This window comes from Chironomus tepperi, unplaced genomic scaffold (genome assembly GCF_022539635.2).
Source record: "Chironomus tepperi strain 1889 unplaced genomic scaffold, CSIRO-AGI_Ctep_v1 contig_16, whole genome shotgun sequence".
NCBI lineage: Eukaryota > Metazoa > Arthropoda > Insecta > Diptera > Chironomidae > Chironomus > Chironomus tepperi.
This window is the reverse complement of record NW_027226138.1, coordinates 887,313-901,500: the sequence shown is the minus strand read 5'-3', so window position 1 is coordinate 901,500 and position 14,188 is coordinate 887,313. Positions and strand designations below refer to the sequence as shown.

Genomic DNA, 14,188 nt, shown 5'->3' with positions numbered 1-14,188 from the left:
TGAACCCACGGAATCACTTAAGAGTCTTTGCAGATCAAGTCTGTTGCCTAACAATTAGGCCACAAAGTTCCTACTTGGGCCTTTTTCTCGAATTGGCAGATTCTCCTTTATATGACTCGGTACCCCAGATTCCACTCTGCTCATACACTACAATTGTTATGAAATTATGTTGCAACTTGCAAGTTTGGTACGATAGAATAAACATTAAAATCCATCATCTGGATCTTCATAATTAAATAAAACTTTTCTTCTCTGAAAAATAAATTTAATCTACTACAAAATTTTCATTTTATTTACTAAGTGGAAAAGCTCGAGAGAAGAAGGAAATTATGTAACATCAATCTTGTTCCATCTCTCAAGTGTATATGCTCGCATGTATATATAAAACTATCTACTTTTTCTATCAAATTGACTCTCATACCTCTATATTATAACCTCACGGGTTGCTCACTCTCTTGCCATTCTATTTATTTCTGTATATTTTTTTGCTGCTACACAGTGAGTTCGTATGAAGAATTTATGATTAGAAAGTGCTCACTTAATGCTATCCTTCTCTTAAAATATATCTATACAGCTGTATGACATTCTCCATGTAGATACATACATTTTTTAAGTAAACGACAAACGATGTGGTGCCGACGCGGCTGAAAGTATATGTATATCGCGCGAGTTCTCTGACTAAAGAATCAGAGTGAAAAAACAGCACTTCGTGTGGGAAAAAGAAGCGAAACAAATTTTTAAATAATTTTTTTTTCACTATATCTTTCCGAAAAAAAAATTTTTATAAACGACAATTCTAGAGTACTCCAACACACTTAATAAATTAGTATGATTTCCCCACATTTCAGTTTCAAGTAATCGTCGGACGTGAAAACAGGTTTGCGTGAACCTCTTCGATATCTCAAATAAAGTAAAAAATTATTTTTCATACACGAGAAATAAATTATCAGACATAAAAATTGTTTTTAAAGTGAAACTGAATGGTCTTATCGATACATAGTTGATTTGTTGAGTACTTGGGCATGAACATTTAATTGACATTTTTTGTGTATGTGATGAATGACTTCTTAGTTACTCTCATGCTGTATGTCAATTAGCGGTCAACTTGCCTATGTACTCTTCTTGATTTTTATTTTTCTGTATCGAAATGACACAAAAGTTATTTATGAGGAAATAAGCTAAATGCGAAAATAATTTTTTTGTACTTTTTTATTGAGAGAAATATAAAAGTTTTGGATCTAGGGATGGAAATCTTATTGATTTGTTGGTATTGTTGTGCATATTTGTATTGACTTGAGGATGATGATTATTGACTTAAAGGTCAGATGTTCTGTGAATTAATATCCATAAATTACCGAGATGATATAGTTGAAGTTCAAGTATTAAGGCACAAATTGTAGTTCATTGTTTACTAAAAATGATTCCCGGAAAGCATACGGCGTAGCACCTCCTAGGTCGATATAGTTGATCAAATGCCAGATTTCATCGAATCAGGACTGGCGCCTGTGTCATGCTGATCTTGACTGGATTCTATGTCGTAGTCTGGACAAAATGTTCCAATTTTGAGGTTAAATCAGTAAAATCTCCAAAAATAAATCGTGACTCAGATACAACTAAATATTCCATAGAAACAGATCACCAGCATAAGCCTGACCTTTGCTCACTCAACAATTATTTTTATCCACAAAAATGTGTCAATCTCATGCTATAATATTTCAAATGTTTATGTATGTTTAATGTTACACAGATAAATTCCTCAAAATTAAATTCTCATGTTTAAATTTCAAAGTTAAACAATCAAAAGATTGACGGATGAGAGGCGGAATATAAAAAAGGCTGATGTTTGCGTATAAATTTACGTCTGCAAAGCCACGCGAATAAAATATTTCAGCTTTCTATTAACAGCTTCAGTATTTTGATGGCCTTTGGGTTTAAGATGAATTTTTTTTCGAGTGTACTTTAGGTGTTTTTGGATGTGCTTTTATTAGCAAGGGATTATGTTGTAATCATTCTTTTTGATGCAGAATTTATAGAACTGACAAGCTAGTACAAGCAAAATTCAATTAGGTATTTTCAAATGTTTCCAAACGTAACGATGGACGTTTCGTTTGTTGCTGTAAAAATTGTCAGAAAATAGCCGTTTTCAATCAAATAAAAAACATGTTTAATTATATTGATTGAGGAAACTCATAAGCACGCTCATTTAAGTGAGTATGTTCATTGTATGTTAGGGGTTACGGTACCTTCAGGGCAACTACATATCATTTCTTCAAGACAGCAACTGCATTTCTCTAGCGACTAGATTGTGCTGCTCGGGTTCAAGCTTATGAATTAATACCAATTTTGGATACATTTGAGTAACAAGTAACAGCGAATTGAAGACTTTTCCGTCAATTTGTCCGTGCTTAAAAGCCAAAAATCTCAGTCTTTCATTAATTTAAAGAATCAGAGTTCAAAGTGACTAAATCTGACTGAATTAAGATTGATATGACTAGAGTCGACTCAAGTCAGGGGCGTATTGAGGGGAGTTTGATGGTCAAAACGAAAAGTTCACATGACTTCGACTGTTACTTAAAACAGAATCTAATTGACAACTTGATCAAGATTATGACAAAATTTAAAGCCAGTTAACGATTTATAACTTCAATCAAATATCCAGCACTGCTAAAATAGTACCAAATATGCATCAATCATCTCAACAATCAAAGAGTTACCATCCCTTGACTTACATCTTCTTTGTTACATTTAATGCAATCAAGAAGCTTCTTATTCATTCAAAACTTTTTTATTTATATTTTTCATCTCATTCTGTTCTGTATTGACAAAAAGTGAAATAACGAAAATATAACAAAAAAGGAGAAAACTTGTGTGTCAAAAGCTATAAAAGAGAATACAAAACGAGGAAGAAAAAAGAAATATTTTTACAATAACTAAAGTTAGTAAAAAAACATAGTGAACGACATCAAGATAATAATCTAATAAAAAAATAAAAATAAAAAAATTGAAGGAAAAAAAATATATAAAAATAGCATAAAAGAATTTGACTCCACCGCTCGGAATATAAAAGCACACGACAGAGGAGAAAGAGGAAGAAAAAAAATAAAATTTTATTTGGAAAATGAGTGAGGTAAACAACGAGAGATTTCATTTTTTGTGTTTAAAATATTATCATTATATTATATAAATCGGTAACTAAATGGGCCTACTTTATATACTTATACACAAATTGCGTAACAGCTGTTTTTGTGGTTCTATTTTTAAACTTTTTTTCTTTATGTCTAATTGGTTTCCAGGAAGTTAAATCGATAGCTTTGTTGGGATACACGCTCGAGCTTACTTGTTTATGGTTTTATTTATCCTTTTGGGGATATTGACAAATTTACTTTGTTATTTTATGTTTGATGAGTGGGCACTTAGATGATGTTCAACATGTTGAGAGATCAGAAAATAATATGAGGTATTTCTTAGTATCTGCAGGATAGGGATTGGTATCTGCTAGGGTAGGGTTGGTATATCTTACCACATAATTCCAAAAATTATATGCTTATTTTGTAGGTAACTTTGCTACAGGCAAAATTTAAAGAATTTTGGTGAAGGTTTGGAATTAATTTCGTTTTTCACTTTTTTCGGCACTTAAATCTTCCTTACAAATTTTACCTTGACTGTGAGTTATAATTAGAATTACACCATAATAGGTTAAATTCGCATAAAATGTTAAACTGTTAGGGTACTTGATAATTTATATTAATTCTTATTTATATCCTTTAACAGGAAAGCTTAATTTTTGACACGCTAACCCAATGGTCAACCTTATTTTATGTTTGATGAGTGGGCTGTCGTTTGGGTTGTATCTGGTCTTCGTTATTTGTCCAAATTTTACCTTGACTGTGAGTTATAATTAGAATTACCTAATAGGTTAAATTCGCATAAAATGTTTACCTATTAATTCTTATGCTTAATTTTTGCTTGCATAGTGCATTTGTCAAAGCATTTGTATGCATTATTATGATTTGGGAAATGATCCATTGTGAACCTTATTATACCTAGTCTGATTGAGGAGCTGCCACTATTCAGACGAATTATTTTGGATTTATAGCATCCTATAACGAGATATAATAGACAGTGGTTGATATTTGGGGAGCATCAGAATCAGATTTCGACTTCTCCAATCCCTCGAAATTAAATTTCTCAAATTAAATGGCAGATCCAGCAACAGAGTCAAGTAAATAAGTAAATAACCCAATGTCAAAGCCAAATATCGACTAATTGTAAATTCAGAATCAATTCATGCGTAATTTGATATCCAAAGAATTACAATATTATTTTCACAAAGTAAATTACACAAAGACTTACAAAGTGGTCTAAGAAATTGATTGCTAACCGGAAAAGATTTTCCACTAAGAAGAACAGCATCTACAACCGTCCAAATACTCTTTCATGTTCATCCAAAATCCATATCATTAAAGATTTAGCAAAGTAAATTTGATTTTGGAAGGGTTTATGGATCCCTTATCGTCTGAATATTGAATACTTTTTTATGTTCTATACAGCTACTTCTGTGAATTTTGAGTTCATTATCAGGGACCAGCATGTAACTTTACATCTCAAAGACTTTACTTAAATTTGAATTTTATTGAAACCTTTTGAACGGAATTCATGTTTGATTTTAGAATGAAAATGTGCAGGTGATGTGGAAAAGCCAATATCGTCATAGCGGAATATATAAAAGGAACTAAGTGTTTATCTACCTGTCGATTTCACAAGTTGGGGAAAAACTAAATGAGAAAAAAAATTCAATTAACTTCAATTGTCGGTTAAAAATTGTTCTAATGATTCTCTCAAAACATTGTTACTGTCTCGTTTACTTTGTCTCTTCCTTGTTTATATAGCACAATCGTAATTACGTTGAGAGGGTAACAGCAACAATACAAGTTTTAAAAATAGAATAAATGAATATTCCATGCTACATGTATTTGTGAGAAATTGGTCATTTGAGAAATAAATTAATTGTCTATATTGACTAGAAAATATGTATAGGCATAGGCTATCAATTTCGTGTCATAATAAAATTGTCCCCGCGACTTGTTAGCTATTAAACTTAATAGTCATTTGCTACAAATATATGTAGATATATGGAGTTTATGAATGGGATATAATTAGGTAGTTGTTGAATTTTTCAACATATTTTTCGGGGTAATTTTGTGAACAATTTGAAAGCTATTTATGGCCAAAAAGAGGCTTGTCACCAAGAAAATAAATAGGCAATTTGGAATTTCCGGTTAGAAACATTGTTCATAAGGCTTTGAATTGGTAAAGTAGTAGGATGTTAAGTAGAAGTGACTCTAAGTATTATGAATTATCATTAATTGATTGCTATCATGCATGTATGTAGGATTGAGTTGGGTATTAGAGTAATTGGGATATTTTAAAAGGAATTTGTTCCTCTCTCAACTGGATATTCGAGGATTAAAGGAGGAAGTCTGACCAAAATTATAGTTTCGTGGTTAATGACTATATTACGAGTATGGAAGCATCAAACCACCGCACTTAGTAGACAAGATCCCAAGTAGACATCTTGACACAATGCCTGGTTATTGATCCGGAAAGCACACGACGTAGAAATGGTCAAAAATTCAGCTCCAGAACAACTTGACTTGGCAATAGGCCGGATTTAATCGAATTAGACCTGATGCCAGAGTCATGCTGATCTGAAGTCAAATTTTTGGACATTTCTTCATCGTATGCCTTCTGAGTAATTAGACATTATGTTAAGTTGTCTACTCGTGAATATAATGGAATCAGAACCACTCCATTGATGGCATTACTGCCTCTATGTCTTTTAATTGCAATGCTCCAATCTGTCTCTAATTGTTCAGAATTGCATTCATTAATTTCATTTCAAATTCAGTTCCATAAATTTCCCAATAAATATCAAATAAATCTTTAAAATTAATGACATTCAATAAAACAATTCAATCATGAGTCAGCCACTATTATTAATAACCACAAATAACCGTATCAAAAGAGCAGATAATCAACAAATTAGTAAACGATTGACTTTACCAAATTGTTTGATTAATAATTTAACGCCCAATGTGACCACATTGGAATGAGTAAATGGCCATGCCACAAAAATTTTAATTCCATATAAACTAGAAATCATCGTGAAATGTCCAAATATAGAATTTGGCATTAAACAGAATCCACATTGCAAAAATGATGATTTAAAATTTACTGAGGATATTAATGGAATTATTGTAGATGAATAAGAAAGAAAATATCTTATGCAAATCACTTGGGAGAAGAGAAATATTCTCCGTTATATTTATAATACAGAAGAGCTACGCTCCCTCAGCATATTAAATATAAAAATATCTGCTCAATGACAATAATCATCAATGATAAAAAATCACCGTCATCGTCATAAAAGATAATTTTCTTTTTTTGTGCTTCTAATCATATTAATGCTTTATTTTGATGACAGAGAGAACCTCCTCCATTTTCTTTTATTTATGTTATGACCTTCCATTGACATATACGTTGATTTTATTGGGAATCGTATACACAAGCTATGTATTATACCTTTTCATATTTATTTTTATGTTGTTTTAGAAATGCGTATTAATGTCGTTTGCGGAAAGGATTTTTCTTCGTTTCCTTAAAGTATTAATGATTTTATGTAGTTTTTCTAGCATTTGTTTTGGAAAGAATGGCTGTTTGGCACAAGCTTAGCTAAGTAGGTTTGGTTCAGGGTATGTTTGCATGATTGTTGATAATTTTCATATTTACATCACAATTTTTCTAGTAAAACAGTGATTGATTCTATGTAAGGGACAGTTCAGTTAGGGACTGTCAAGTTATGGACTATTCAGTTAGGGACTGTCAAGTTAGGGACTTTCCAGTTAAGGACTGTAAATGAACAGTCCGTTTCACATGTTCCGGATCCTTTTTTCACGATTTCTCCAGTGCTGATATTATATTGCATGCCAGTGGACATGTATACAAGTGGTACACGATGGTACACCTAGTATGCTAAAGTTTCACCCTTGTACCATACCATATGAATACCAGAAAAATTGACAAAATTCAATCTTATTCAGCTAAGGCTGTATATTTAAGCAGTTGCGGATAACAATATGCCAATACAACATTAGTGTCGTATTTTGTTTAATCGTTGCCTTACTATTCACCTTTAGAATCTAAAAAGTTCTGTGACATGGCCCCCAGTTTAGTTCGACCATAACTTCTTTGGGTCCATATTTCTGTTTAGAAATGAAAAATTTCTTAAATAGGATTCGAATCCAAGAATGTCATATCCCCATCAACGGTCCTTTCTGTGCCTTTGCTTTATCCCTTGAACTATAGAGCAACTTGTCATAACCCATATCTCACATCACCTTCACTTAAACTTTAATAAGAATTTCACCTCATCAGTCAACTGAGAATGAATTATAGCCAAAAAAGTATTTCAAAATATAAATTCAACGTGAATGTCATACAACAAAAGATATTGTGCTGGATGAAATAAAATTAATTATACTTTATGTTCTTGTGTTGCTCATACAACTCTGTGAATAATTATTATTGGCGTGTATGAACACAAAAATATAGCGACAAAATTTTAATTTCTATAAATAGTTTTCTTTTTGAGCGGCAAGACGTTTATTATTGCTTCTTTTCATCATCATCATCGTCATCATCATCATCGTTTATAAATTTAATCGAATAGCATTCATGTGCGAGTGTGGTGGGTTGAAGATGAGAGCAATTAAAGTCGTACTCAAAGATACATAAATGAGAAGTTTTATTATTTGTAATATTTAAAGTATAAATCAAGGCTCCCGCAGATTATAATCTTCAATAATCTTTCTATGAAGATTATAATCGAGCGAAGCTCGAACATTAATGGTTCTTAAATAATCTTTGTATGAAGATTATTAAAGATTATAATCTTTGTATGGAAGATTATAATCTTTGAAAATAACCCATGAAGATTATAATCTTCAATAATCTTTGTATGGAGATTATAATCTTTTCCATACAAATTTTTTAAAGATTATAATCTTCAACTTTAATGTCATCATTAAGTTTTTAACTATTACGAAAGTGTAATTTACATTAAACTATCGAAAAAAGCAGAATTTTGCCTTAGTATTCATATCTAGGATGAAAACCTATTCGGAAAAGTCGAATTTTACTTCAGTATTCTTATTTGGGATGAAAAGCTATAAAAAACCTATTAAAAATGCCAAATTATGTCTCGGTTTTCTTATTTAGAGTGAAAAATTCTTCAGAAAAGCCGAATTTGGCCTCGTTTTATAATCTTGTCAGTTGAAAAACTCGACGAATTTTGGGTTGGTTTCTGTTTAGAAATGGAAAACTCCTCAGTAAAGCCAAATTGGAGTGTAAAACCACACAGAAAAGCCAGATTTCTCTTAAGTTTGCTTAAACAAGGCAGAAAAACCCTCGAATATGTCAAATTTGGCTTGAATTTTCTTTAACCTAGGGTGAAATATTCAAAAATAAAATTATTCACTTCAATTTTGATTGCAATTGAGTGAAAACCTAGTTTGAAACTTGATGCACAGTGCACAGTTAACGAAAAGCGCAGAAAATTTAATTTCTCATTAAATGTTAATTTTCCTTATAGTTACATAAATTCATCGTCATCATCATCATCGTTTATAAATTTAATCGAATAGCATTCATGTGCGAGTGTGGTGGGTAGAAGATGAGAGCAATTAAAGTCGTACTCAAAGATACATAAATGAGAAGTTTTATTATTTGTAATATTTAAAGTATAAATCCATGAGATTCATTTTTGGATGAAACTTTATATGAATATTTGCGGTTCTGTTGCTATATTATTCATATGATATATTTCAATGAGGTGTGAATGTTATTACCTCATTATATCATCAGATATTAATTCAATTAAATAAACGCTATATGAGTGTCAGTCATTGCAATTTCAAGTCGTTGACTGAATATCAAATTTTAAAGTAATTTTCTGCCATAATAAGAGAGCTGCAGGAACTGTGTGTGAACGATGAACTGATTGCACATGACTGATCAAAGTAAATATTTTTGTGCTGTTCACTTGGATAAATTTTTCGGAGATGCTTGCCTATAAAATGAATCCCATGTGATATAAAATTTAATATTGTGGTTCAATAGGATTGAGCTTGACTATAACAATGATTGAATATGATGACATTGTGGTTTGGGTTGTTGATGAGTTAATGGGAAATGAATCGATGGAGTTTAAAATTGTTTATTGCATTCGGGTATGAAAATCGATACAGTTACATAGCAGTGCTGATTAATTTTGATAATCTCTGTTGGAACGTCAGCAGTTGTAGAGTATTGTTGTGTACCAGCATCTTTTCAAAGCTTTTAGAATTTTCTTAGAATTTCCTGGATTCTCATGATTTACCCGAGTGACACAAATGAAGAAGACTCTGTCAAGGAGCTTTCAAAGTTCGTTCATTGCCCTTTATTTGACAACAAATGGATGTCGCCTAAGTTTGTCATCAATATGTCTAGAAGAGGCTCCTTCCATGTGATGTAAATGCAGAACTCTGACGGAGTTCATTCTTGTTCATTTATGTCTCTCAAGATTGTCTTTACAAACTTTCCTTTCATGAATTCTTAGAATTCATGTTATTTAAATCTCACAAGTTTGAAGCTTACTGAAGACGATGAAAAGCAACTTTCGTGAATTTCCCAAAGATCAATAGCTGAACAACTATGTAAGAGTAAAAACCTTAAAAGAAAATATCTTCATTGCTGATATTCTTAAAAATGAGCAGTTCTTTGAGTTCTTCTTCCTATTCTCATTTAAACCTTACAATCTTCGTAAAGCTTCTTATTGCTTCTTATGCTCAATTCAAAGCTACAGACAAAACATAAATAAAAGCTTTGTTTTCATTCAAGAAAATTTTATCAAAAGATTCTTTTTTTGTCAACATAGCTGTGAATAAGGTTCGCGTACCTTTCCGTACGATGTTCCATTTTCATCTCTTTGAATTGAAGATTTACTCAGACATTGAGTGCGATTCAAAAGGAAATAAAACTGTCAATCAATCAGATGAGACAGAAATAGACAATTGGGGGATGCAAACATCACTAGCAATTAGAAGAGGGTGGAACCGGTAATTTCCTCGTAATTATCGGATGTTGATTTAATTTGCGGCTTGTGATCGACAAACATGCTTGTTTATTTATTTTCTCATCCCGAACGTAAATTGTCGAAATTTATCAACAAATTAGTTCAAGATTGAAGGAAATACTTGTTGACATTTGTCGGTTGTCATTAGTAAGTGAAATAATGAACATTAATGACTGTTTGGTGTTGTTTAAGAAGAATCAACCTTTTCATTTAATTGAAAGGAATGAAGAAACTGTAAAGAGATGTATTAATGACCAATTCTCAATATCAGACACTTTGTAATGTGAAGATTTTATGGAGGACATCATTCGAAAATTAGGAGGATTAATGCCAAATGGGACACAGTCAACTTACTCTCTACTTAAGAACATCGATCCAAAAGCTGGTGTCTCAAATTGGCTCTATCCTTTGGTGTCCTTTGCCAATTACCTATACCAATTGCCTCACTGTCTTTATCAATCTGACTTGATTCCGACTTGATTATGATCAATTAACCGACTTGGTGAAAATTCGAGTAAAATCTTAAATTTATTGGATCCAATTGCTGCTTTATCAAGTAGAACTACATCACTTTTGAACGACCCAAAGACTCCAATCTCATTTCCATCCACAAGTTCAATGCTCGCTCTTCGCAGAATTAATAAAATTAAAACTTTTACTTTCTCTTGAGCCATAATAAATTATAAAGACGTCCCTAGCATGCTAATGATACAATTTTTTAATAGCATCTTTTTATTCCTTAAGGGGATGAATTATATCAAGGGACAAGGACATGAGCATTCATCCAAATATTCTCAAAGGTCTTGAATATTTACATATTTTCAGCGCATCTTCATAATGAAATATATTTGTTGTTTGACTTTGTCGTATATCATCATATCATTAAAATTTTAATAAAATACAGAACATGGATATTAATTTTGAATAAGTGACCTGGTTTGTGAAGTGGATAGAAATTCTATGAAAATAAGCTTGGGGTCGACATGATTTATTAAAAAGAAATATTCAAATTACTTAGCAGTATAATTTGTCATTCAAAAAAGGTACAAAGCATGCTGTTTTTTGGGCAAATGGATGTAAATTGGAAAATTGGTCCTGAGATGTCGCTTGAAATTGTTTTAAAAGCTTTCATACCGATTGTGTTGAAATGGTCAGAATGAACAGTTCGAGTGACATTAATGAGAAAAGCTTTATTATGGCAATTTCAACGTTTTACCATATTTGCCTATTTTTAACACTCTTAACGGTAACTGTATGGAAATTGCATGGAAATTACTCGGAGATGGAGATTTTTGAGGGTGTCAGTGGGTGGGGGTTGGGCATTTTTGTATGAATTCAAAAAATTAAGGGGGTTCTGGATTTTCTTAAGCCAATTCTAGAATATTAATGAATTTTGTCAAAAAAAGACGGATGAGGAGGGCTATAGACCCTAGGCTTCACCTGAATATGCTTCTCGCTGGGCCTTTATCGAGTCTTTTTCATTTTAGTAGCTCAATTTAACAGTCATTGTACAATAATTCGATTAAATATCAAATTTTATGTGATATGACTTCAAAATGTTGGTACCATTGATGTATAACAAGGTTAGTCACAGCTACTCCATCATATCACCCTTACCAATAAAGCCGTATGATGAAAGAGATTGTTCAATAAATTGACTTTTTGATTTTTAAATTCCAAAAAAAAAGAGGAAGCAATTTTTCGTCTCTGAATTCCCATTTTCAATTTATTTTCCATCCAATCAACAACACAGCCTTGCCTATCACATTTCATCTCCCATTGAAATGTTTCATTTCATAGGAACACAACACCAAAATAAATTGCATTTATATCGATGATTTGTGTGAATTTTGATGGAATATAATAAAAAAAATTGTATTTAATGTCAATAAATATGATGTACGAATGAGTTAACATTGATTGAATTCATGTAAAATATAGCACACAGCATTTATATTTAATGCAATCGCAGAAATGGATGTGTAATGCGTAAATAAATGAAAAAAAATTGTAACTACATTGTTTGTGCTTTAGCTTTATTGTTGTAAGCTCCATTAAAGCTAGTAAGTTACAATTTCATATCCAATAGCAACGTGGTCGTTAAGTTGAGTTTTTATGCATGAATGTAAATTATACATGTTAATTGCACAATTTCCGTGTATTTTTTAATACTAACGTTGTAAATGTATAAACTTTTTTTTTGTGTAAAATGTCAAACAGTTGCTATGAAAATAATACGAACACATCCTGAATAAATAAAGCCTTTCAAACCTTTTTTTTTTTTGAAGCAACAAGCTGATTTTGCTAGTGCAAAATAAATTATTTTTTCATGTGGAAATTTTGCTTTATAGGACTTTGGGGGTCTTCGGTTTGAACAATCCAGTTTTTGATTTTAATTTAATATTTTTGGAATTTAACTAAGCGACACAAATGAGGCTCTGTCTCGTCCCTAATGGAAACGGCTTTCATTTGGTGATGCTTGCTTACTTACTTACATCGCTGACCCTACAGATCAACTGTGATCCATGGTCTCCATCAGATGACGACTAAAGCTGCCTTTATCGCAGCCAATATGACGAACGGGTTAAAGCGAAATATCCGTTAAAAATCAAATTTGAAAACTTATTTTCTCAAAAATGAATCAATTTTTAATCCGAAGACCCCCCAAGCTTTATATCCCAAAAACAATACAAATTGCTACCCTCATAAATAGAACTAAGCAAGAACTAAATCCATGATGCTAAACAAAATTTTTATCATGTCACATGAATGTGGATATGACGGAAGGATGCAATGAAAGATTTGTGTTTCTATAGCATAAACCTTTCGTATGTAGCATAAAATTCCATATACATTGTTGCTTCTATAGCTTAGTTATAGATTATTATGTTCACGGATGGCTTAAGAAGCTTTCAGTTTTTAGAGTAAAATTAGAGCGGATATAGAAAGGAAGCAAATGAGCTGAACATCCTTGGAAGTTGATTTTCCAATTGCGTCGTTTACCGAATTTATTTCAATTCAGAGAGCAAGTAGAACATTCTAATTTAGACAGTTTTATCGGTGTTCTGATCTGAATAGTTGAATTAGTTCCCAATAAGCTTAAAAGCTTTTAGTTTCTCATCCATTATTATTACTCTAATTTCTCTAGGAAGCATTAAAGTTTTGTGAGTTTATTGTGCTGCTGCTAATGGATACAATTTATTATTACGAAGTAAAATCATCGTGGTGATTTATCATAATTTTTAATTAGATGATAAATTATTTAAGCTGCAAACTTTCCCAGCTATCATCTTATCCTTAGTTATTAAATCTTTGCCATTTAGAGTAAAATAAATTATGAAATTCAAGTGAACTAATTTAAATTTTCTTAAAAGTTAATTTTTGCATAACTTACATAGTTAAGTATATACAGTGAATTTTAAAGATGTATATGAAGCTATAATTGAATTCATTACTTCAACATCGCGTATATACCTTCCAGATGATAGAAGAAGCTTTGAATATTTATGTCATTGCTTCTTCTTATTTGAAATTTAATGGATGTACTATTGTAATGTCGTGAGTATTTTGCGAATCCTTTTCATAGCAACAACATTCTTTATCAGTGTTGTACATACTTTTATATGCCATGGCACATCTTGGGCACTGAAACCACATGTGCTGCACACAGTTTGAACAACAATGCTTTACAAAATGCTTAAGAAATCGGTTTCTGGTGGGAATTGAACCTACGTCCTCACAAAAGAGTGACACATTCAGTTGCCTTACCACTTGGCCACTGAGCCCTTACTCTCGAACTGACAGATTCGTCTATATATGACTCGACACCCCAAAATTACACTCTGCTCACACACCACAATTATGTGCTCTGCTTTTGTGTCTGTCAAATACAATATTGAATGTCTGACGAATACAAAATTTATGCAAATATTTGCACTAAGCTTCATAAATGCTCATGAAAAGCAACAGTTTTTCTCACATCCAATAATGATGATTTAGCATATCGAATTTAAATTT

General features: G+C 31.7%; 1 protein-coding gene across 4 annotated transcripts in view; it reads left to right on the top strand.

Annotated features, from left to right (window-relative positions):
* The window catches only part of Pka-R1 (protein kinase, cAMP-dependent, regulatory subunit type 1), a 72,609-nt gene that overhangs the window by 37,133 nt on the left and 21,288 nt on the right, over positions 1–14,188 (top strand). Inside the window, exons 1-2 of one of the 4 annotated variants that reach the window (XM_070643761.1) lie at positions 741–877; positions 2,830–3,127. The exons of 2 other annotated variants lie outside the window; for them this stretch is intronic. In XM_070643761.1, coding sequence (XP_070499862.1) covers positions 3,119–3,127 — 9 coding nt within the window. In that variant the 5' untranslated portion in view covers positions 741–877; positions 2,830–3,118. Of the gene's footprint in view, positions 1–740; positions 911–2,829; positions 3,128–14,188 lie in introns of those variants that run through there. One more of the 4 variants, XM_070643753.1, reaches the window with a different exon arrangement.